At 45.9% G+C, this 23,398-nt stretch overlaps 1 protein-coding gene across 4 annotated transcripts in view; it reads left to right on the forward strand.

Moving 5' to 3' along the window:
- The window catches only part of c1qtnf12 (C1q and TNF related 12), a 46,697-nt gene extending 41,339 nt beyond the window's left edge, over positions 1-5,358 (forward strand). For 2 of the 4 annotated variants that reach the window (XM_052106189.1, XM_052106191.1), the window contains 2 exons: positions 799-877; positions 1,670-3,965. In XM_052106189.1, the coding sequence (XP_051962149.1) occupies positions 799-877; positions 1,670-1,768 (178 nt within the window). In that variant the 3' untranslated portion in view covers positions 1,769-3,965. Of the gene's footprint in view, positions 1-798; positions 878-1,669 lie in introns of all 4 variants that reach the window. The other 2 variants (XM_052106193.1, XM_052106192.1) reach the window with 2 other exon arrangements.
- Positions 5,359-23,398: the final 18,040 nt, after the last annotated feature.

Consider the following 23,398-nt stretch of genomic DNA (forward strand, 5'->3'; position numbering starts at 1 on the left):
TACCCGTATGTCCGGGGGAAGGGCATGCAAATTCTGTTTGCCAAATCTCATTGGCCTTTTCTCAAAGATAAGAGGTAACCAAGGCTCTCAAGAGAGACCCCTAGTGTCACTACATCGACGCAACATCGAGTGGGTGACAGAAGGGGAACTATCTTCTTCTAAAAAAAAAATATTTGTGTCCTGCTGTAGAAAAATAGTCATACACATCTGGGATTGCATCAGGGTTAGTTAATAATGAGAGAATTTTCATTTTTGGGTGAACTATTCCTTTAACACTCTGTTATGAGTGCCATGATCTTTATCTACCACAATGGAAATATTTAGCAATTATACTACTTTTTACTTTTTTACTAAGTGTAAAAAAATTAAAAGCAAAGGTTTCAAAAAAAAAGTCCAGTTTTCACAAACCACATTACACCATCATAGTCGCTAGAATATCCAGAGGATGTGAGATAAATCTCATTGAGATCAGTTAGAAAGAAAACAAGAATGATTGATTATCCATAAAATATTTTCCAATAGAGAAGAGGAGATAGGTGAAGTGTGATTAGAGTTGCCTAACCCCTGCTGTGCATCCTGATATGGGTCAGAGAGTCTATAACTTCAGTTTTTGCATTTATGTGGAAAATGTTAAATTAGCTGGTCCAGTCATCAGAATAGTGTCACAGACATATGACTGCCAACAAAAATGTAATCACTGTTAAACCTGTCTAGGGGGAATTGTGTTGATTTCTGAACTCTGCAAATTAAGTTGCAAATACTTATTCCATGCATCATATTCTTTGTACTTTTGTGCAGATCCTTGGAAATGATTGTTGGTCTTGAGAGTAACAGCAAGATATTTACAGTGTATGTCCATGGACTGCTGGAACTCCAGGTAAGCCTTAGCGAGTTGACCCAACTGGATCTCCCATTTTCAGTTATCTTACCTTATCATACAAATCTGTTGCTTATTTCTGGTGCTCAACCCTTAAAATTATTTATTGAGCAGTGTTTTTAAATGGATAATCAAGACCCCATGAAATCAAAATTGGAGTTTTGTGGCTTTTAGTCCATGTCCAATCTTTGAGATTATATGTTCGGGTAGGGTCACGGAGAGCAGGAAAAAACAGTAAAACATTTTTTTTAATGATAGTCATCTCACGTTCTATGCTTGATATGCGCTTAATATGCTTCTCATCTGAAATGCACATTTACATGGCACAATTGAAGCCTAGTTTTCATGAGATTGTGGCCTGAGCCATCACAGAATCACTTGCACCAATGATTTACCCTGCACTATCCTACTGTATCTCTGGAGCATGCCCGTCAACCAGGTTTCCCTCAATATCGTGCCTCAGACCACTAAACTGATCTGACCCAAGCGCTGTGGAGGAAGTCATAGCTCTCAAACAGTAGACAGTCCTGACATGCTAAACAGCACTGAGACGAGGAAAAGAGCAACAATGTGCATGCACCAAAATAAACGTTTTTCTAATTACACATCATCACCCTTATTAAAACTGATCACGATTTTGCATTAGTAGTAACTGTGGCATTTTGACAAAGATGGCATAGATTACTATAAATAATCTATAAGGTATAATCTATTAGACTTTTTGATGCGAATGTCAGAAACTCAGAGCCTTCCTGTAATTGATGGACTAATGTGATGTTCTCTTTCTGGTAGGCTGGGCAGTACACTTCCATATTTGTGGACAATGCAGCTGGAGCATCCATCACAATACAGAATGGTTCAGATTTCATGGGCATGTTGTTAGGTGTATAGCCTTGTTTTATAGCCAGGCTATATCTGGCAGGCCACATTAGACTGCATAGCAACACGTTGGACAAGCACCCAGCACACTGCACCAGATCTGTTCATAAGATATTATTTGACTGCTGCCATGAAAGCTGTTGGCTGATCCAGCTTCATGGAAGAGACATGTACATACTGAAACCCACAAAGCAACTAGAGACAGTTGGATACAATCTAAAAGACTCACCTGAGGATAGTCCATATCTGCCTTTTTTCTGTTCCATCTACAGTGAGGTTCTTGCATCATAAGATCAACAATTTTTCAAAACCAAAATCATTGGTCTCTGTGTTCTGATTGGATGCTACAGACAGACCCAATTATGTGATATATAGCTGTATACAAATATATTTTTGTTGTTATGTCATCTGTCTCCTAATGATGTTTATATACACAAGTTGTTTTCTACAATAAGAGGTTTCTTAGCGTGTGAACAATACAAGAGCTAATCTATGGGTATATACAGTATATGGGCTTAATGGTCTAATATCTTTTGGAGGTGAAAAATGCACACTTCCTATTGTGCATACATGACTGTATTTTGTATTTTTAAATATCACAAGCTATACAAAATTGTATTTACTATGAAGCTCCAAAACGCATGTTTTAGGATTTTTTGACTTTACTTTTTCTCCCCAATTTGGAATTCCAAATACATTCTAAGTCCTCGTGGCGGCGTATTGACTTGCCTCAATCTAGGTGGTGGAGGACGAATCTCAGTTGAATCTCAGTTCTGAGCCATCAATCCGTGCATCTTATCATGTGGCTTGTTGAGTGTATTACCACAGAGACATAGCGCATGTAGAGGCTTCACGCTATTCTCTGCAGGATCCATGCACAACTCACCATGTGTCCCACCGAGAGCGAACCACATTATAGCGACCACGAAGAGGTTACCCCATGTGACTCCCTAGCAACCGGGCCAATTTGGTTGCTTAGGAGACCTGGCTGGAGTCACTCAGCATGCCCTGGATTCGAACTTGCAACTCCAGTGGTGGTAGTCAGCGTCAATACTCGCTGAGCTACCCAGGCCCCATGTTTTAGGATTTTGATTATTGATAAACAACAGATTTTCCATTATGCTTGGCCAAAAGAAGGAAACAGCCAAATATAAAGATAAGCAAATCAGTGACTATGAGTCTGTTTTTATGTCCAGTTGCTTATCGTCCCAGACATTAGCACTCATCCAGGAGTGTGTGAGTATGAACTTGGAAAGCAGCTGCAATGATAGACATGTTAGAGTCCTGCTGAGTTTTCGTTTTGTTTACTGCAATGCCAGATACGTCATAAATTAACACTCTTTTTTAACATCTCCTTGGGAAACTAAGCATTCTAAAACTTCTCTCTTTTTGGATGTGTGTTGCTCTGATGTTTTTAATCTTTTTGTATAAATGTTTATTGTTTGATTAGCTTCAGTAAATACAGAAATTAAGATACACATATATGAACATATGCAAATTGAATAAAAAGGCTTTTAGGCTTCCAATAGATCTCAATACAAGTGAAAGTTATGTTGCTTTACAATAGCTTGTATTGTGGTGTAATGGAAATTAAATGACATTCAATAAATGCTTAATATATCTATTCACCTGGACATACTTGCGGCTGTCTCAAAGCAAATTTTTTTAGCTTTGAAATCTGGCAAACATTCTTAATTCTCTGCTCAATAAAGTAGATGGGACATGCTCCCAGTGCTTTTGCAATTTCATAAGCAGCAGTGTGGAAAATGTTTCTTTGCATCATTTGCATCGTAAATAATCTAAGATACATCAAGTACCTTGGCAAACATGCACACATCTGACAGACTGATGGTGGTATGGGCCACCTGGGCACACTAGAAAGTGATCTCTGAAATCCAATCATTTTGGTGTCATTTAGTCTTTTCATCTAGTGTCATTTAGAATATCCCACACAAGGGACTCACAGTTGCACAGGTGTTTTTTCTACAACACCAGTGGTTTTCCTGCTAGCTACTGTGCCTTCAAACCTCATCTTGAATTAATAAGAGATGTTGCTTGTTTAGAGATCAAATGTTTGCTTTAGACGCTTTTTTACACTATCAAATTTGTTTTTGATTTCCTGATTGCCATTTAATATATTTCTGCAGAATGCATTGTGTTGGGCAGGTTCTGCTTTAGTACTATTCTAATCACATCTCTCATGACCAAAAATGTTAATACCACAGTTTGTGTAGTATAAAACTTTGTGATTCAATTGTCAATCTGCAGTAAATCCACCTGCTGTTACTGTTTAATGACACTATTTGTTTCTACGCATGAGTATATACTATGAGCTACACTATAAAAAGTGCTAACATGCAACTTTAGGATCTATTTCTTCCCTTAAAATATCCTTTGTTGGTGTAACCTAATATTCAGGTTGATTCTGTTAGGAATTCCTTGTCTTGTTTCACTGTTGCCCTTTGTCTGCCACCTTTGCATTCCTTAGTTTTCACTTTTGTCTTTTGGTTAGCCTTCGTGTTCACTTGTCATTGTTTAGAACTACACTTCCCAGAATCCACCTGCCATCTTCACTGCCATTTTGTTCATTGTTTTCACCTGTATCTCACTCATTCACTCACTGTGTATTTAAGCCCTGCTTTTTGTCGTTCGTTGAATGTTGTTAGCCTGGTGTGTGTTCCCTGCCTGTGTTTTCTAGTTTTATGTTTATTTCCCCATTGAGGGTTTTCCTTTGTGTTTTTTTTCTTGCTTGTTTATATAATAAAGTGTAACTGCGTTTAGATCCGCATCTCCTCGTCTGCCTTGCTGCTCAATCGTGACAGAACGAACGACCCAATATGGATCTAGCAGCTTACCTGATGGAACTGACCCAGGCGGAGTTGACCATCCGCGAGTACTCCCACTTCTTTTCCGCTGTTGCCATCCACACCGGCTTCGACGACACATCCCTGAAAACCATCTACCAGCTCGGGCTACCAACGTACCAGCTGAGGGGATTGCCGAACTCCGGAGACCTCACGTGGAGGGAATATGTGGATCTAGTCTTGGGAGTACTCGCTGCCGGGGAACCACCTCTCTCGATCCCGGTTTCCGCCACTGGGCTTTCCGTGCCTGCCACGGCCAGCGAGCCAGAGCCCACGCCTGCCACGGCCAGCGAGCCAGAGCCCCAGAGCCCACGCCTGCCACGGCCAGCGAGCCAGAGCCCACGCCTGCCCCGGTCTGCGAGCCAGAACCCTCGTCAGCTACGGTCTGCGAGCCAGAGCCCTTGTCTACCCCGGTCTGCGAGTCAGAGCCCTTGTCTACCCCGGTCTGCGAGTCAGAGCCCTTGTCAGCTACGGTCAGCAAGCCAGAGCCCTCGCCTGCCCCGGTCTGCGAGCCAGAGCCCTCGTCAGCTACGGTCAGCGGGCCAGAGCCCTCGCCTGCCCCGGTCTGCGAGCCAGAGCCCTCATCAGCTACGGTCAGCGAGCCAGAGCCAGAGCCCTCGTCAGCCACGGTCAGCGAACCCAAGCCAGCGCATACCACGGTCACCCAGCCAGAGCCTGTCGCCTCAGAGGTCCCTGAGCCAGCGCCTGTAGCCTTGACCGTCCCTGAGCCAGCGCCTGTAGCCTCGACCGTTCCCGGGCCAACGCCAATAGCCAGGACTGACCAAAAGCCAGCGCCAATGGTCATGCCCATCCTAGAGCCTGCGCCCCTCGAGCCTTCCGAACTTCCCAGAGCTCCGCCTTCCGAGCTTCCCAGAGCTCCGCCTTCCGAGCGTCCTAGAGCTCCACCTTCCGAGCCTCCCGAGCTTTCCAGAGCTCCGCCTCCCGAGCTTCCCAGAGCTCCGCCTCCCGAGCTTCCCAGAGCTCCGCCTTCCGAGCTTCCCAGAGCTCCGCCTTCCGAGCTTCCCAGAGCTCCGCCTTCTGAGCCTCCCGAGCTTTCCAGAGCTTCACGTCTCAAGCCTCCCAGGGCTCCGCCTCTCAAGCCTCCCGAGCCTCCCAGGGCTCCGCCTCCCGAGCTTTCCATGGTTCCTCCTCCCTCGGCTCTGCCTCCTGAGCCTCCCACGGCTCCGCCCCCTGAGCCGCCTCCTGAGCCTTCCAGAGCCTCCCAGCTCCAGGCTCCGCCTTCCAGAGCCTCCCTCAGCCTCCGAGCCTCCCAGAGCCTCCCCTCAGCTGAGCCTCCCAGAGCCTCCCTGCAGGCTCCGCCTCCCGAGCATCCTGTGGCTCCAGCCTCCCAGAGGCCTCCCTCAGCTGCCATGGCCTCCCCTCAGCTGAGCCTCCTGAGCCTCCCTCAGCTCGAGCCTCCCGAGCCTCCCTCAGCTCCGCCTCCAGAGCCTCCCTCAGCTGAGCCTCCCGAGCCTCCTGCGGCTCCGCCTCCCGAGCATCCTGTGGCTCCGCCTCCCGAGCCTCCCTCAGCTGAGCCTCCCTCAGCTGAGCCTCCCTCAGCTGAGCCTCCCGAGCCTCCCTCAGCTGAGCCTCCCTCGGCTCCGCCTCCAGAGCCTCCCTCAGCTGAGCCTCCTACGGCTCCGCCTCCCGAGCCTCCTACGGCTCCGCCTCCCGAGCCTCCTGCGCCTCCGCCGCCAGAGCCTTCCAGGTCACCGCCTTTAGGGCCTCCTCCCAGGGGTCCTGACCCTGTCCCTGACCTGTGGCCTCCTCCCAGACCTTCTGACCCTGTTCCCGTCCTGTGGCCTCCTCCCAGGCCTCCTGACCCAGTCCCTGTCCTGTGGCCTCCTCCCAGACCTTCTGACCCTGTTCCTGTCCTGTGGCCTCCTCCCAGGCCTCCTGACCCAGTCCCTGTCCTGTGGCCGCCTCCCAGGCCACCTGACCCTGTTCCAGTCCTCTGGCCTCCTCCCAGGTCTCCTGACCCGGTCCCTGTCCTGTGGCCTCCTCCCAGGCCTCCTGACCCGGTTCCCATCCTGTGGCCTCCTCCCAGGCCTCCTGACCCTGTTCCCGTCCTGTGGCCTCCTCCCAGGCCTCCTGACCCTTTTCCCGTCCTGTGGCCTCCTCCCAGGCCTCCTGTCCCTGTCCTGTGGCTTCCTCCCAGGCCTCCTGACCCTGTCCCTGTCCTGTGGCCTCCTCCCAGGCCTCCTGACCCTTTTCCCGTCCTGTGGCCTTCCCCCAGGCCTCCTGACCCGGTCCCTGTCCTGTGGCCTCCTCCCAGGCCTCCTGACCCGGTCCCTGTCCTGTGGCCTCCTCCCAGGCCTCCTGACCCGGTCCCTGTCCTGTGGCCTCCTCCCAGGCCTCCTGACCCAGTCCCTGTCCTGTGGTCTCTGCCCAGGCCCCCTGACCCAGTCCCTGTCCAGTGGCCTCCTCCCAGGTTCCCCAAACCTGTCCTTGCCCGGTGGCCAGCTCCCTGACCACCTGAACTTGTCCTTGCCCTTTGTGCCCCCTTGGACTTCCTGCCTGCCATCTGTGCCCCCTTGGACTTCCTGCCTGCTTTTTGTGCCCCCTGGACTGTCTGTCTGCCCCTCGTTGCCCCCTTGGCCTGTCTGCCCGTAGTTGCCCCCCTTGGACTGTCTGCCCACCACAAGCTCCCCCCCCAGTCAATGGACATTTTTTGTTCATTGTTTTCACCTGTATCTCATTCAGTCATCACTCACTGTGTATTTAAGCCCTGCTTTTTGTTCACCCCTTGTCGTTCGTTGAATGTTGTTAGCCTGGTGTGTGTTCCCTGCCTGTGTTTTCTAGTTTTATGTTTATTTCCCCATTGAGGGTTTTCCTTTGTGTTTTTTTTCTTGCTTGTTTATTTAATAAAGTGTAACTGCGTTTAGATCCGCATCTCCTCGTCTGCCTTGCTGCTCAATCGTGACAGATTCAGTTATATTAAATGAGATTTTTGACTTGAATGAAATTAGTTCATTTAGATCTTACAATATGACGCACATTTTCAGGTTTACTGACTATATATATATATATCTTTTATTTATTTTGTTTTTATACAGTGTACAGGTTTATCCATAGGTGTAATGGTCTAATATCTTTTGGAGGTGTAACCCAAAATGCTTACATCCTAAGATTCACATCTCCTAAAATGCACATCTCAAGCTAGACAAAATTGTATTTATGTGGCTCCAAAAAGCATGTTTTAGTGGCTTGATTATCAATAATAAACAGATTTTTCAGTATGCATGGACAAAAGAAAGAAAAAAAAAACTGCCAAATACAAAAAGAAAAGAAAATCAATGACACGACTCTACTCTGTCCACTTTTGTCAGTGGCTAAGTTTGTAAGTGTCTGTAACAGTTTTACAACAGCTTGACTTAATTAAAGGCTTATTATGTGAAAAATGTACACATGAAAGACTCCAAACACTTGTGACAGTTTTGTACCACTTTTCCTTTGCACTTAGAGATAATGATTGAAACGTGAGTACTAGTAACACAGTGTCAGCAAGTAATCTCTTTCAGCTGTTATCATTATCAGCATGTACCCACACAGTAGCCCTGGTACATTTGAACTAGCCCTCATTGTCTTCAATGCAGTTACTAAACAGAAATGTACTTTTTTGTAAGCTTACGCTCATCTTGCTTAAAAGGATGAATAAAACTCTAAAACTTATATGATTATGGGTAGTTAATATTCTTTTGGAAAGTTGACATGTCCTGCAGTGTGACTCATACTAACTAACGTTTACAAATTTAAAGAGCATTTTACAATTTTCTTTATAATCATTATGCAGGCAGACCTCATATTCATTGAGAGACTAGATGGAATTAGCACTTTTTCATTTTAGAATGTTTTTATTCATTTTAAACTGCAGGACCACTTAAAATTAACTACTGAAGGCAAAGGTGATTAAAAATTTGAAAAATCATAAAAGAAATGATGAGCAGTCACAGCACTTAAAGCACTTTTCCTTCTAAATGCACATACATTTTAACCTAACATCTTGATGTTGATTTGATCTTGATGAAAAAGTGCTAATGGACATGATATACTGTACGTCAACTATTGTTATGTATATAATCTTTCCATCTATATATTAAGGACTTCCCCTGCCATTGTAACATAAATATAAGCATCAATCAGCTAAAAATGAATTACCAGTCAAGTTGATGTTTGGAAAACTGTCATAATATTCTTAAAGAATCTGATAAAGAATCTGATTAATTATGATGTATTGGTGCTTGGGTGGTCCATCTATCTAAAGATATATATAAGGCATGTAAAGACTCTGGAGAGCTGTTTTGAGTATTTTTTCAAGTCTGTTCTATTATGTGCATGTAAATGTTACTACACAACTTAAAACTCTCTTGACGATGTGTCAAACAAAAACACCCACATATCAAAACCTTCAACCTTTACAATTTGTGAAAATTCTAGCTTTGTTTATTTTATTTTCACTCTTAAAAAGACTAACAAATTCATGAAAATTAGATATGTTCTAGATATGATTACTTTACAATGTTTTCAAACAAAGACAGCTAAACTTGTGGATTTTAAAACTAACGTCTAGGTTACTGTTGTAACCTCCATTCCCTGATGGAGGGAACAAGATGTTGTGTCAAATTAAGTGACACTAGGAGTCTTTCTTGAAGGCCTCGGTTACCTCTGACCCTGAGAAAAGTCCAATGAGAAATTGGCAGACAGAATTTGCATGTCCCTCCCCTGGACATACAGATATAAAAAGAGGGAATCGTGCACCTGTCCATTCAGGTTTTGCACTGTGGAGCTGAGAACAGGTTTGGCCGTTACAGTGGCTCGGTACAACGTCGTGGCTGGGGGGACACAATGTCTCGTTCCCTCCATCAGGGATCGGAGGTTACAACAGTTACCTAGGCGTTCCCCGTCTGTCGCTCTCTCGACGTTATGCCGACTGAAGCGACACTAGGGGTTCCTATTCAATCACGCCATGCGCTGAACCGTGTACGTGAACTGCTGACGCAGGAGCGGGCAGGCAGTTGGTTGCCAAAGCAGCAGGCTGCGTCAGACTGCACTTACCCTTCCCCAACGTCTCATAAAAGCGTCATAAAATTTTTAGGTTCCTGGCATCCTGAAGGGGGGAACAAGCGACATGCCAAGCATGGGAGCAGGCCACGCCAGCCGGGCCTTTTCTCTCTCTATGTTTCTCGCATAGAGTTAAAGCATCTGGGGACATTTAACACTATAACACGCATCAGGGAAGGCGTTCTTTTTCAACTCCTATTCTTTCATGGGGAAAAGACCCTGCTGAGAGCACATCCTGCCCAGGCTGGGGGGAGGAAAAATTTGGCAAATACGTCACAATGGTTTTCAGGCCACATGTGGAAGTGGCGTGGTGGTAGATCCTACCTAGAGAGGGAGGAGTTGCTACAAACACAGCGACCAGGGGGGGAAGAGGGGACTGCCCAAGGAAGACGCGGGCCTGCTGGCAGGGGGACCATACAGCGGAAAATACACACAGGGGGATTAATCCGTGAAGACCAACCCTGTGGAGCACCTATTCCAGTACAGATTAGTTAGTACCCATAGTGCTCTGGTCTGGAAGTCCTCAGCTGAATTCGCGGACCAGAGGGTTAGGGAGGAAAGACATCCAGGGAGCGTTAGTTTAGTGGACTCTCCTGGGAGAAAGAGCTCACGTGATCACCTCAGCGGAAAAGAAGGACTCTATGCGCAAGTATTGTCAGTCGTTCTGTATTGCAGAGTTCTATGCGCTCGGACCTGAGAGAATACGGGACTAAACCGACTCAACCCTGAGATTGTAGAATCTCGTAAAGGCATTGGGTGTTGTCCAGCCCGCCGCTCTGCAGATATCATCTGGGGAGGTGCAGCTGGCCAATGCCTATGAGGAGGCCACACTTCTCGTCGAGTTTGCTCAAACCCACAAGGGGGCAGGCATGGCCAGGCTATGATAGGCCAAGGCGATGGCGTCAATGACCCAGTGGGCTAGCCTCTGTTTGAAGACAGCATTCCCTTTCCGCTGTCCACCAAAGCAGACAAAGAGCTGCAAAGAACATATAAAGCTCAGCGGTACGCAAAGCACGCACCGGACACAGTAATGAAAAGGCTGGGTCTGCCTTCTCCCGGGGCAACACTTGCAGGTTCACTACCAGGTCCCTGAAGGGTTTCCTAGGATTCTTGGGCATGTAGCCTGATCGAGGTCTTAGGACGACATGGGCGTCTGCCGGACCGAACTCCAGGCAAGTGTCACTGACAGAGAACGCTTGCAGGTCCCCAACCCTCTTGATGGAAGCGAGCACGATCAGGAGGGCCATCTTCCAGGAGAGGGCTTTGAGCCCGACTGATTCTAGCAGCTTGAAGGGGGATCTGGAGGCCTGAGAGGACCACGGAGAGATCCCATGAGGGGAACAGGCATGGCCTGGGAGGGTTCAGCCTCCAGGCACCTCTAAGGAACCTGATGATCAGTTCATGCTTCCCTAAGGACTTACCGTCCACTGCGTCATGCTGAGCCGATATAGCATAAACCTTCAAGCCTCTCCTGCAGAAACGAGAGCACTGACACGACTGCGCATCTCTGCGGGTCTTCAGATCGTGAAGAACACAAATTTGAACAAACGCCACTTCATGGCGTAAAGATGCCTGGTAGAGGGAGCTCTGGCTTAGTTATTCTTTTAAATGTTGCATATATATATACAGCTAATGAAAATCCCTGAAATTAACACATTTCTTTTGAGATAAAATACTTTATAATTTTCAGTTTTGTTTTAGGTCATTAAATCAAACATTTTTAAATAACTGTCCAATAAGTGAAAAGATACTATTTAGGGTAAAAAGCCCCCCTGTTGCAGGGGCTTAAGACCCCCATAAAACACATTGTTTTTCTTAAGGGGGGATTAGATTTATAATGAAATATGTTCAAACTGGGCTCACATTGACTCATCCAATCATAATAGAGATTAGTTTGTTTATAGAATACTTGAAATGTAATAAAATGACAAAATGTGTTTGAAATTAACAGGAAATGGTCGACTTTTTTTTTTTCTGAAGTAGTTATTTTGGGTAAGCATGATCTTAATTTGTTACTCAAAAAAACATCTTGGTGTCTTAAAATTATTTGCATTAGTTGACAAATTGTGCCCTATAACAATTGCCCCTTTATATACACAATATAATTTTAACCCCCTAGGGGCCTTTTACCCCAAGTGAGGGAGCCTTTGAATTCTAATCAAAACAACCTTGAGTTATTTTTTCTTTTCATGCATATTATGTTGCTCCATCAATATTGAATAAAAATACTTTTTTTTGACCTTGATACATTTTGTGACCAGAATTTGTTTTCCTTAAGGGGTGTCTTTAGCCTTATTGTACCCTAACTTCACAATTAGATTATCTACAGTTATTGTACAAACAAAAGCCTTTCTTTCAGGTTAATGTGTACTTTTGTGCATTTAGGCTGGATTTAGGAATTTCAAACCAAAGAATTTAACAACAGGGTTTTTCAACAGCACTCTTCAAATGTTCTGTTATTTAAACCTTTCTCTTATTAAACAATGACATTTTAATAATGTGTAATTTGGCAGGGGTACTTAGTTTATTTTTCTCTTATTTACATTCAGGTCTTATTCACAAAGGACTCAACATTTAAATTAATGTAACTCATTTAAATAGTGCCTCTAACAGCAATTGCAGATGTTAAACACATGTAAAGTATTACCTATAGTCCACAGCAGTTACTATTGATTATCTGCTATTAATATAGACAAAATATGAACTGACTGACTAGTTGCAGTAGGTGTAAATAGCACCTTTCACACAGTGCGGCTATTTGCACTCCAATAGTCTAGTGGAAACACAGAAAATTTAAGAGACATGCACCCCTAATTTAGCTGGTGTAACAACGATGTTGATGTGCTTTTTCCACGTGGACATCCAGTGTTCGAATCCCAATTTTTCCCATTTTTTGTCTCCACTCTTAATACTATTAATAATTATAAATAAAAATGAATAAAAAGGTTGATTTCCACGCAGTGACTTGGTCCTCATTGAAGGTTAGTGAATTCAAAGGTTTAATCCTGGTAAAATTAACCTTGGTATTTACTGTGGTAATATTGTAGTTAGCACATTTTTTTGTTGTTGCCGTAAGCCAGAGTTTTAATGCAATTAACCAAATAGTAAAGTATTGGCGAACTCGGTGCTCTATAAAAAGCGTTTATGGTGTTATGTTGTTTTAAATATGTTTAATGACAGCTATGCGAGCATGCTTCAACTCATACACTGTCCTAGTGTGGAGTGTACAAAGCCTGCCAAGGTGATTGCGAAACCGTCTTGCACTACAAACTCTCTGACAGGAATTTCCCATTGCCCCATTATCAGCATCAGATGAGCTGAGTGATCCCAATTACCTCTTACCCAAATGCTAAGAGCAACTCTCTTTTTTTTCAGAGAGGAGAGCGAACGTTTATGAATGGTTCCATTGTGAACGTGCAAGTTTCCTTGTTCGCTCAGTGCTGTATAAACAACCCTAGTGTATGGCTTTATCTTATAGGTTAAACAAAGTTTTAATTAATATATTCCTCATCCCCCACAATTGGACAGATTACAGCATCAACACTCATGGGATTAACTCTCAAATTAAAATCGGGTATGTTAGGTGCTAATTACCGACCCATAACCGGCTTCCTCTTTATGAATCTATACCTTCATTATGGCACTGTACATTGCAAATATTATATAATTACTATATAGAGTAAACAAAGCTATCTTCTGCAACATGGATCTGTATTTAAAATGGATTAAAGTCTATTTAATGCCTTTTCAGCTAAACTTAAACAATAAAAAAAACTATGTCATCAAAAACAATTACAATGAAAAAGCAAAATGTAAAAAATGTAGCATACAAAAACACATGACAACTTTCCTCTGCGTGACATTTACGAAAATTTCTTCAAATCTTTCATAAGTAGCTGAACCTTGCCTTGTATATACCGTATGCAACATGATCACAGATCCGGCTGATGTATACTTGTGTATACCTGTGTGGAGTTTATTGTGCTTACTTGTTTACTTAACAGCTTTAACAAATGCAACAAACAACTTTTTATTTGGAGGATATATTAATGAAAATTTACAGTTTTGAACTAGGTCTTTGAAACCAAGGTAGTGAAAAAACTTGAGAAAACAATTTGTATACAATTGGACTTTTGACTCAAAACCTAGTTACTGATGTAGCCATTGACAACTTCATCATGTGACAAGCCCTAGCCTCCCCTACTATACTGCATACTACCAAATTTCACTGTGGTCATTTCAGAAAACACATATAATGAAGTCCTCCCATATGCTCTGCATGACTTAATGAACAAACCTTTTTAAAGTAAGACACAAAAAGTGTTTGCCTAAGAAACCTGGACATTATAAAACCATCATGGTGGACTTTGTTTTTGCAATGAGCCATACTTTTCAACTATTGCTCCAAATTTCCTATTTGTCAGCATTTCCAAACAAGGCCACCTGTAGAGAGCAGAGCAGACAGAGAGACTCTCTCCCTGGGCGACGCTGAGTCCATGTATATTATGTTTTGAGCATGCTTGGGATTTTTTCATGGCAACCCGAGTTACTCTAAACAGCTCTGTGCAGCACTGATACCAGTCGCCACCAAACAAAAATGGTTGCAATAGCAGCAGCTCAATCCTTTCTCTCTCCGGTCTATTAGACGAATGATTGGTTGAGGGCAAAGCAAAATGTCTAAAACCTTAAAGGTGATGTGTGTCATACTTTCGAAGTGAATATTTTTTCTCTCGTATCCCAGCTTAATATACAGAGTCAACTAAAAGTAAGCCATTTGTAGGTTGATTTTACCTAAATGTAGCCGTTGGGCTGCAAATAACCACACTGGACACAAAAATATATTTTTAAGGTTGTATCTGAAGTTTGTTAAAAATGTTTTTAAATAAATGAAAAGAGCAGTCTATGGGGCCAAATAAATTATAAAAATTTTGTACAAAAATGGAATGTGGTTCAACGAAATACAACAAATGCAAACAAAATACAGTAGAGGCTAATGTCAAAAGAAAACACAAACAGAACATCAGTCCACCCATACTGTCTCAGCATACATAACCTTAATACATGCTTATATAATTCACAGCATTTTATGCATTTAACACATGCCTAAACTCTCACAGTATTTTATGCATTCAACACATGCCCAAATAACTCAAAACACCTTATGCACTTCCAACCATGCTTAAAGGACATGCATTGCAGTTCAAAACAACAGAAATCTCATTACACATGTTCTCATTACACGTTTTCAAATATAATATGCATTACAGTTATTCACTCTGGAAACACTCTGGGCTATAAATCATTCAATAAGATATGATTAATTCTAAATTTACATATTTGTTACATACACAGAACTTGGTCTAGCTTCACACATGCAATCCATATGCATCCTTCAAAAATAACCCAAAACAAACACTCAATTCTAACATATGATCTTCTGAACACACATTTAATGCAATTTATGAGTGTAAAGGGGTTAATGGGAAAGGAGGAGGTGAGAACCATTGTGACAATATAACTAATATGTAATAATAAACTAAGGTGTCGGACAGCTACCTGTAAATCTCTCCCACTGCAGTCTCCAGTCTGCCTTTATCCCTCTCTGAGGCTTGATTAGCCTGATTAGGGGCCGGGTGTGTAGCATCACGACCCGGCCCCGCCCTCTGCCTGTCACATTCCTCCCTCGTTTTCACAGGTCGGGGAACCCCCGGAATGACGTACAACCCCACCTTTCCTTGGGGGAAGTCTGTCGGCAGGTCATCCCAGTCTACCTGGATGAGGGAGGGGACAAGGGGAAGGAAACAAAAAAAAACATGGCACCTCTACGCCGTAACGGCAATCATGCAAAATTGACAAAACATTTTAAAAAGAGATGGAAAGGCCATCACGGAGCGGCAGAAACACTTACTCGTCGGTTCTCCGATATGCAGTAGCTTGGTCCTAGGCCACTCCTCCAACTTCCACCGGACGACAGTCGCGCCTGCCAAGATGGATCGGAGGCAGACTTCCGGCCCCTGGCGGACGGAACTCCCCGCCGCGTTCTCAGGAAACAGAAGGGGTCTCCCCCGCCCCTGGCAGTGGTTCTCCCGCTCCAGGCGGTCGGCCAAGAGCCCCTCCCCGCTCATGGTCGATGGTTTCACACCCCGCCGCATTTCAGCAGCTGGTAGGGGACTTCTCCGCCCATGGCAATGGCCCTGACCGCTGCAGGAGGTCGGTTAATAGCCCCTTCTACCTTCACGGTCGGCGACCGTTCGTCCACTCTCAGGCAGCCGGGCTCCTCTGTCCTTCGGCGGATGGCCGTTGAGGTGGATGGTAGTGGCGAGGACTCTACTACGGCGCATCCCTCCCCGAGGTGAGAGCCTGCTTGACATAATATTTAATAATAAACTTAACAAAAAGACAAACACACAAAGGTGTTGGACAGCTGCCCGTAAATCTGTCTCTCTGTCCCACTGCAGTCTCCAGTCAGCCTTTATCCCTCTCTGAGGCTTGATTAGCCTGATTGGGGCCGGCTGTGTAGCATCACGACACGGCCCTGCCCTCCCCCTGTCACAATGAGCATCTTGTGTAAAATATTTAGCACATGATATTTACCCAAAGAATTATCAAGCGATGAACAAAACCGGCACAACATATGCTCTCACGTTCTAACTGGCATGCATGCATAACACTAAAGAGGCCACGTCCAATTTATGACTAGATTTAAATTACATGAAATTTCTCTACTTGGCTGCATAAAACATGTGAATACTGTGGCTCAGTGGTGCTGTCAACATTCCTCTTTTTATTTTAGGAGCATGTTATTATTATTTCACTGCCCATCACCAAGTCCCCATCTGGCAACATTTGTTTTTTATTTTCTTTCATCCTGGTCTCCTTTTCAACCCCAGTTGTATTTGTGGTGTTCTGGATAACAAATTAGCCTGACAAGTCTCTCTAAGCTTACGTTACAATGTGCAACAATGTAAAGCTTTGAAATTAAATGACACAGACAGTGACAACTTTTGATTTTCCTATAAATTGTGAGCGGGAGCTATTGCTCAGACACAGGGGCTCCGGTAAGACACAGAAGGCCTCGCCAGGAATGAGAATGATGCTCCTGTCTCTGTCTATTTGTCTGTCTCATTCTGCATGGAGAGAGACAGAGAGAAAAGGGTTAGAAAGGTGTGGGATGATTGCTCACCATTATGCATAGTGAAAGAAGAACTGTTCAACTTCTTTTAAGCGTGACTGAGTTTGGAGATCTATTGTAAGTGAGAAATATATTCAACTTGTTAGCTATTGTTCAAGATTTAAAGGGACAGTTCACCCCAAAATGAACATTTTGTGATTATTTACTCACCCTCAAGTTGTTCCAAACCTGCATGACATTCTTTCTGACCTAAAACACAAAATAATACATTCTGAAGAATATACTTGTCGCTCTTTTTTAGGCAATTACAATGAATGAATGACTGTAGTATAGTGACAATGTCTAAAATAAAAATTTCTTGTTCCTATTCTGAGGGAAGTTCCTTATTGGTTCCTTATAGGCCAGAAGTCTGTGAGAAAGTTGAACATTTATTTAAAACACAAAAACAATACTAAAATCTACCAAAATATCTTGTAGCCTATACTTCAGAATTATTTTTAGTAGGATTCCAGGTCATCTTCTTTGTTTACATGTTTGCATCCTAATGCCAAATACTCGACAGATTAACAAACCAACCATTCATAAGAAAACTGTTACCTCTTATCCACTCTTTGTAATTTTACAAATCTTAAAAAAAGAAAAAAGAATGCCTGTATCCATTGATTTATTTTAATTTCTTTTGGTAGGAGTGACTAAGGTAGTAACAGAACACAGGCTGAATGTAATGAATAATACAGAACTATATACATATTTAGCCAAATGGAGAAAATTCATGTAATTTATGTCCAGTCATAAACTGTATGTGGCCCCTTTAAGAACCAGAGTTTTGCGACACCAGAGTTTTGCATCACCAGAGTTTTGCAACACCTGATTTCCGGCACTCACGTGTTAGAGAGTGTTTTGCAGGAGAGCTCCCAGTTTTATTAATCGATTCAGAATTATTTGGGTAAATATCTCATTTTACACAAAATGCTCATAAAGTGCATTAAATATGCGCTCAGAAGAGTTGGATGTTAAAATGGAGTGTTTGTTATGGATTTTTTTGAAGGATACATATAGATTGCATGTGTGGAGTTTGACCAACTTTTACACATGTGAGAACTGTGTATTTAAATTTAGTATTGATCATATCTTTTTTATTGATTTATAGCCAAAAGTGTTTTCCAGTTCTCCTTCTGTCACTCACTCGAAGTTATGTCAATGTTGTGACACTAGGGGTCTCTCTTGAGAACCTTGGTTGCCTCTGAGAAAAGGCTAATGAGAATTGGTAAACAGAATTTGCATGTCCCTCCCCTGGACATACGGGTATAAAAGGAGGGAATCATGCATCTATTTAGTCAGATATTTTCTTCGGAGCCAAGTGGTTGTGGGTTCAGCAAGCTGGCATTCCCACTACTGTTCACTCACCTCTATAGAGCTTTTGCTGTCGGATCTACGGCGTGTTACCAGCGGCTTTTCTCATCTCTGCATGCCAGCGACAGTGCTTCTAAAAAAGCAAACACCCTCTAAAAGAGTATTTTCTCTAAAAGAGTAACACATTGGCCTTGAATGTATTTTTAAAGACACGTAATTTTGAAGATGCCCTTCTGCCTTTGTGTTGTTCATGGATGCGGCAGATATCTCTCCGCTTCTGACGGTCATGGGCCCTGCCTCACGTGTCTAGGCTGCGATCACACTGAGGCAGTGTTTATGAATGGTTCATATTCTCATTGCGAGAACATGACCATGGCAATGTTGCGGTCGCGGCTTTCCTTTCTCCGAGGGAAAGCCACTTCACCCGCCACTTCAGCTGTAAATCCACACAAAGCACCCGCCACCCAGTACACTCGTTTGCCCCTGTCCGGTTCTGATGCGAGACCGGCTCGCTCCACGCTGAGGACTCGAATGTGCTGCCACCTTCAGGTCTGAGGCCGACTCGCAGATGTCTGCCACGCTTGCCTGGGCCACCGTGAGCATTGGGCTGCACTGGAACTCCCCATGCCTCCCTCACCCCTCACGTCCTTGTGTCAGGGCGGCACTCACAGACACACCAACCTACCCACCCCCCCCCAAGTTCCTTTCTTCCCGGAAGTGTATGACAAGCTGACAAAGTCTTTGAAGGCACCTTTTACTGCCCGAGGCTGATCTCCTCGCTTGTCCGCTCTCACTACCTTCGAGTCACGGGGCAGTCCACGGGTACAAGGTGGTCTCCCAGGTGGACAAAGTGGTTGTGGTGCCCCTGTGCCCGCAAAATACAGCCACCTGGTGGGATCGCCCGGTACTCCCCCCTAAGGCCTGTAGGATGATGTCGTCCATGGCTTCCAAAGCCTACATAGCCACTGGATGGGCCGTTTATGCTCTGCATGCCACTGCTCTACTTCAAAACCACAGGAACTGCACTCAGCGACTGACCTTGCCCTCCAGGCCACAAAGGTCACAGCACGCCCATCTCCCAGCTCAGTCTATTTGGCGATGCCGCTGAGGACTTCGTCCAGCGGTTTTCAGTGGTGAAGAAACAGACAGGAACAGACATCGCTCAAGAGCATGTACTCCGTCTGTTCGCTGAGGGAGTCCCGCTGCAGCTGTAAAAGCTCTGGCAGCTCCGCCCCAACCCGGGCCCAGCTCGAATGTGTAGAGCTCCACGCAGGAAGCTGACATCCCTGTCTCACGAACTCCTTCGTGAAACCAAAAGGCTGCAAGCAGTCTGGAGATGATCGACTCAGTGAGCGAGATGGCCGCAACGGAGCTGGCCTCTAGACCACTCTATCCGCCAGTGGAGGGCTGACAGGGAAACCTTTCGCCACACCCCGACCGGGCTGTGGTTCCCAAAATAGCAGCTTTCTTCACCTCCACGCCTTCAACTCTAGACTCGTGGCGAGCTGGCTCTGAGTCTAGAGGATGCCTCCATAGGACCTCCTCCTCAGTCACTTTCCTGCCCCCAGGCAGGTGTGCGGAGCAAGGAAATTGCTTTGAGTTTTCTCTCAGCAAATCTTTGCTCCCCGACATAATATTACCTTCAACGGCCCGACGTACTAGTACCAGGTCCTCCCCTTCAGCTCTTCCCTGTCCCCTCACACCTCCACGAAGATCGCAGAGGCAGCCTTTGCACCGGTAAGGGAAGTGGGCATTCGTTTACTCAGTTACCTCGATGACTGGCTGATTCTAGCTCAGTCTCGAGAGTCACTCTGTGCCCACAGGGACCAGGTGCTGAAGCACCTTAGCTGTCTAGGGCTTCAGGTCAACTAGGAAAAGAAGAAGATGGTCCCGGTTCAGAGCATCTCTTTTCTCGGAATGGAATTCGACTCAGTCTCAATGACAGCGTGACTCACAAGCTGGTGCTGAACTACTTAAGTTCGTTCAGAAAAGGCACAGTGGTTCCACTGTGGCAGTTCCAGAGGCTCCTGGGGCATATGGCATCCTCAGTGGCGACCACGCCGTACGGTGCATATGAGACCGCTTGGCTTAAGGCTCGAGTCCCGAGATAAGTATGGCACCACTATGTGACCATCACCCTTCTCTTTCATCACCTTTTAAAAGGCGTCGTGGTCACCACAGATGCCTCGAATCTGGGCTGGGGTGCCATGTGCAACGGGCGCGCAGCCACTTGTCCTGGACAGGACCGCGGCTGGGCTGGCACATCTACTGCCTAGAGTTGCTGGCTGTATTGCTTGCCCTGCGGAGGTTTCTCCCGCTGATTTGGTGCAAGCATGTCTTGAGCCGTTCAAACAGCACCATGACGGTAGCATACATAAATCACCAAGGCAGCGTGCACTCTCATCAAATGTCACAACTCGCCCACCATCTCCTCCTTTGGAGTCAGCAGCGACTGCGGTCGCTGCACGCCACTCATATCCCAGGCAGCCTCAACATGGTAGCGGATGCGCTTTCGCGACAGGCCACGCTCAGTGGAGAGTGGAGGCTCCACTCCAGTGTGATCAAGCTGAATGAGACCAATATGGCGAAGCACAGGTAGACCCTTTTGCTCCTCAGGAAAACTCCCTCCGCCCGATCTTGTACTCCCTATCGGAGGCTCCCCTTGGGACAGATGCGCTGGCACACAGCTAGCCCCGGGGGCTATGTAAATATGCATTTCCCCCAGTGAGCCTACTTGCACCCCGCAGAGGTGTGCAGTAGTGTCAGTGCTCTCATTCCTGCAGGAGAGGTTTGAGGGGTGGCTGTCCCCCTCCACCTTGAAGGTGTATGTAGCTGCTATATCGGCTCACCATGATGCAGTGTACGGAAAGTTCTTAGGGAAGCAAGACCTGATCATTAGATTCCTTAGAGGTGCCAGGAGGTTGAATCCCTCCCAGGCTATGCCTATTCCCCTCTTGCGATCTTGTGGTCCTTGTGGGCCTACGGAGAACCCCCTTCGAGCCGTTATATTCAGTTGAGCTAAAAACCCTCTCCCTGAAGACGGCCCTCCTGATTTTGCTCGCTTCCATCAAGAGGATTGGGGACCTGTAAGCGTTCTCTGTCTGCGACACTTGACTGGAGTTCGGTCCGGCAGATGCTCATGTCATCCTAATACCCGACCAGGCTATGTGCCCAAGGTTCCTATGACCCCCTCCAGGGACCAGGTAATGAACCTGTAAGTGCTGCCCTGGGAGGAAGCAGACCCAGCTTTATCATTGCTGTGTCCAGTGCGTGCTTTTCGCATGTATTTGGACCGCACATGGAGCTTTAGTACTGGAATAGGTGCTCCACAGGTACCGGTTATCCCGGTAACCCCCTGTGTCATATTTTCCATGGTATGGTCCCCCTCTCGGCGGACTGGCATCTCCCTTGGGCAGTCCCCTCTGCCCCCAGTCGCTGTGTTTGTATAGCTCCTCCCTCACCAGGCAGGACCTACCACCGTGCCACTTCCATGCGTGGCTTGTAAGCCCACGTGATGTATCCTGGGCAGGATGTGGTCTCCGCAGGGTCTTTTCTCCCTGAAAGAATAGGATTGGAAAAGAACACCTTCCCTGATGCGTGCATAGCGTAAGATAGCCACAGCCGTTATTGGATAGGGACCCCTAGTGTCACTACATCAACACAACGTCGAGTGAGTGACAGAAGGGGAACATCTATGTTACTGTCATAACCCCCGTTCCCTGATGGAGGGAACGAGACTACCACGGGAATTCACCACTGTTTACATAACCGGAGTTTACATTCCCCCCAGCGTTAATGCTAAGGAAGCGCTCTGTGAACTGTATGGGGCTATGAGCGAACTGCAGAACGCTCACCCTGACGGACTGTTTATTGTCGCCCGTCTCCCAGCTCAGTCTATTTGGCGATGCCGCTGAGGACTTCGTCCAGCGGTTTTCAGTGGTGAAGAAACAGACAGGAACAGACATCGCTCAAGAGCATGTACTCCGTCTGTTCGCTGAGGGAGTCCCGCTGCAGCTGTAAAAGCTCTGGCAGCTCCGCCCCAACCCGGGCCCAGCTCTCGGCCCGAATGTGTAGAGCTCCACGCAGGAAGCTGACATCCCTGTCTCACGAACTCCTTCGTGAAACCAAAAGGCTGCAAGCAGTCTGGAGATGATCGACTCAGTGAGCGAGATGGCCGCAACGGAGCTGGCCTCTAGACCACTCTATCTTGTAAGCCCACGTGATGTATCCTGGGCAGGATGTGGTCTCCGCAGGGTCTTTTCTCCCTGAAAGAATAGGATTGGAAAAGAACACCTTCCCTGATGCGTGCATAGCGTAAGATAGCCACAGCCGTTATTGGATAGGGACCCCTAGTGTCACTACATCAACACAACATCGAGTGAGTGACAGAAGGGGAACATCTATGTTACTGTCATAACCCCCGTTCCCTGATGGAGGGAACGAGACTACCACGGGAATTCACCACTGTTTACATAACCGGAGTTTACATTCCCCCCAGCGTTAATGCTAAGGAAGCGCTCTGTGAACTGTATGGGGCTATGAGCGAACTGCAGAACGCTCACCCTGACGGACTGTTTATTGTCGCCAGAGATTTCAACCATGCGAATCTCAAGACAGTGCTCCCTAAATTCCATCAGTATGTGGACTTTGCAATGAGAGGGGCGAATGCGCTTGATCTTGTTTACACAAACATCCCAGGCACGTACCGGGCGGAGCCCCGCCCCCACCTCGGCTACTCAGACCACATCTCTGTTATGTTAATTCCAGCATACAGACCGCTCGTCAGACGCACAAAACCGCTTCAGAAGCAGGTGAAAACCTGGCCAGCAGGAGCCATCTCTGCTCTTCAGGACTGTTTTGAGTGTACTGACTGGCACATGTTCAGGGACACTGCAACATGGCGATTCTACCAACTTGGAGGAATACACAGCATCATTGACCAGCTACATCAGCAAGTGCATTGATGATGTCACTTTCTCCAAGACCATCACCACACGCTCCAACCAGAAGCCGTGGATGACTGCGGAGGTGCGCACGCTGCTGAGGTCCCGAGACTCCGCCTTCAGAGCAGGCGATAAGGCAGCCCTAAGAACAGCTAGGGCCAAACTGTCACGGGCAATCAGAGAGGCAAAGCACGCACACGCCCAGAGAATCCACAGTCACTTCCAGGACAGCGGTGACACGCGGCACATGTGGCAGGGCATCCAGGCCATCACCAACTACAGGACAACA

Source organism: Xyrauchen texanus, chromosome 35, assembly GCF_025860055.1.
Source record: "Xyrauchen texanus isolate HMW12.3.18 chromosome 35, RBS_HiC_50CHRs, whole genome shotgun sequence".
In the NCBI taxonomy this organism is placed as follows: Eukaryota; Metazoa; Chordata; class Actinopteri; order Cypriniformes; family Catostomidae; genus Xyrauchen; species Xyrauchen texanus.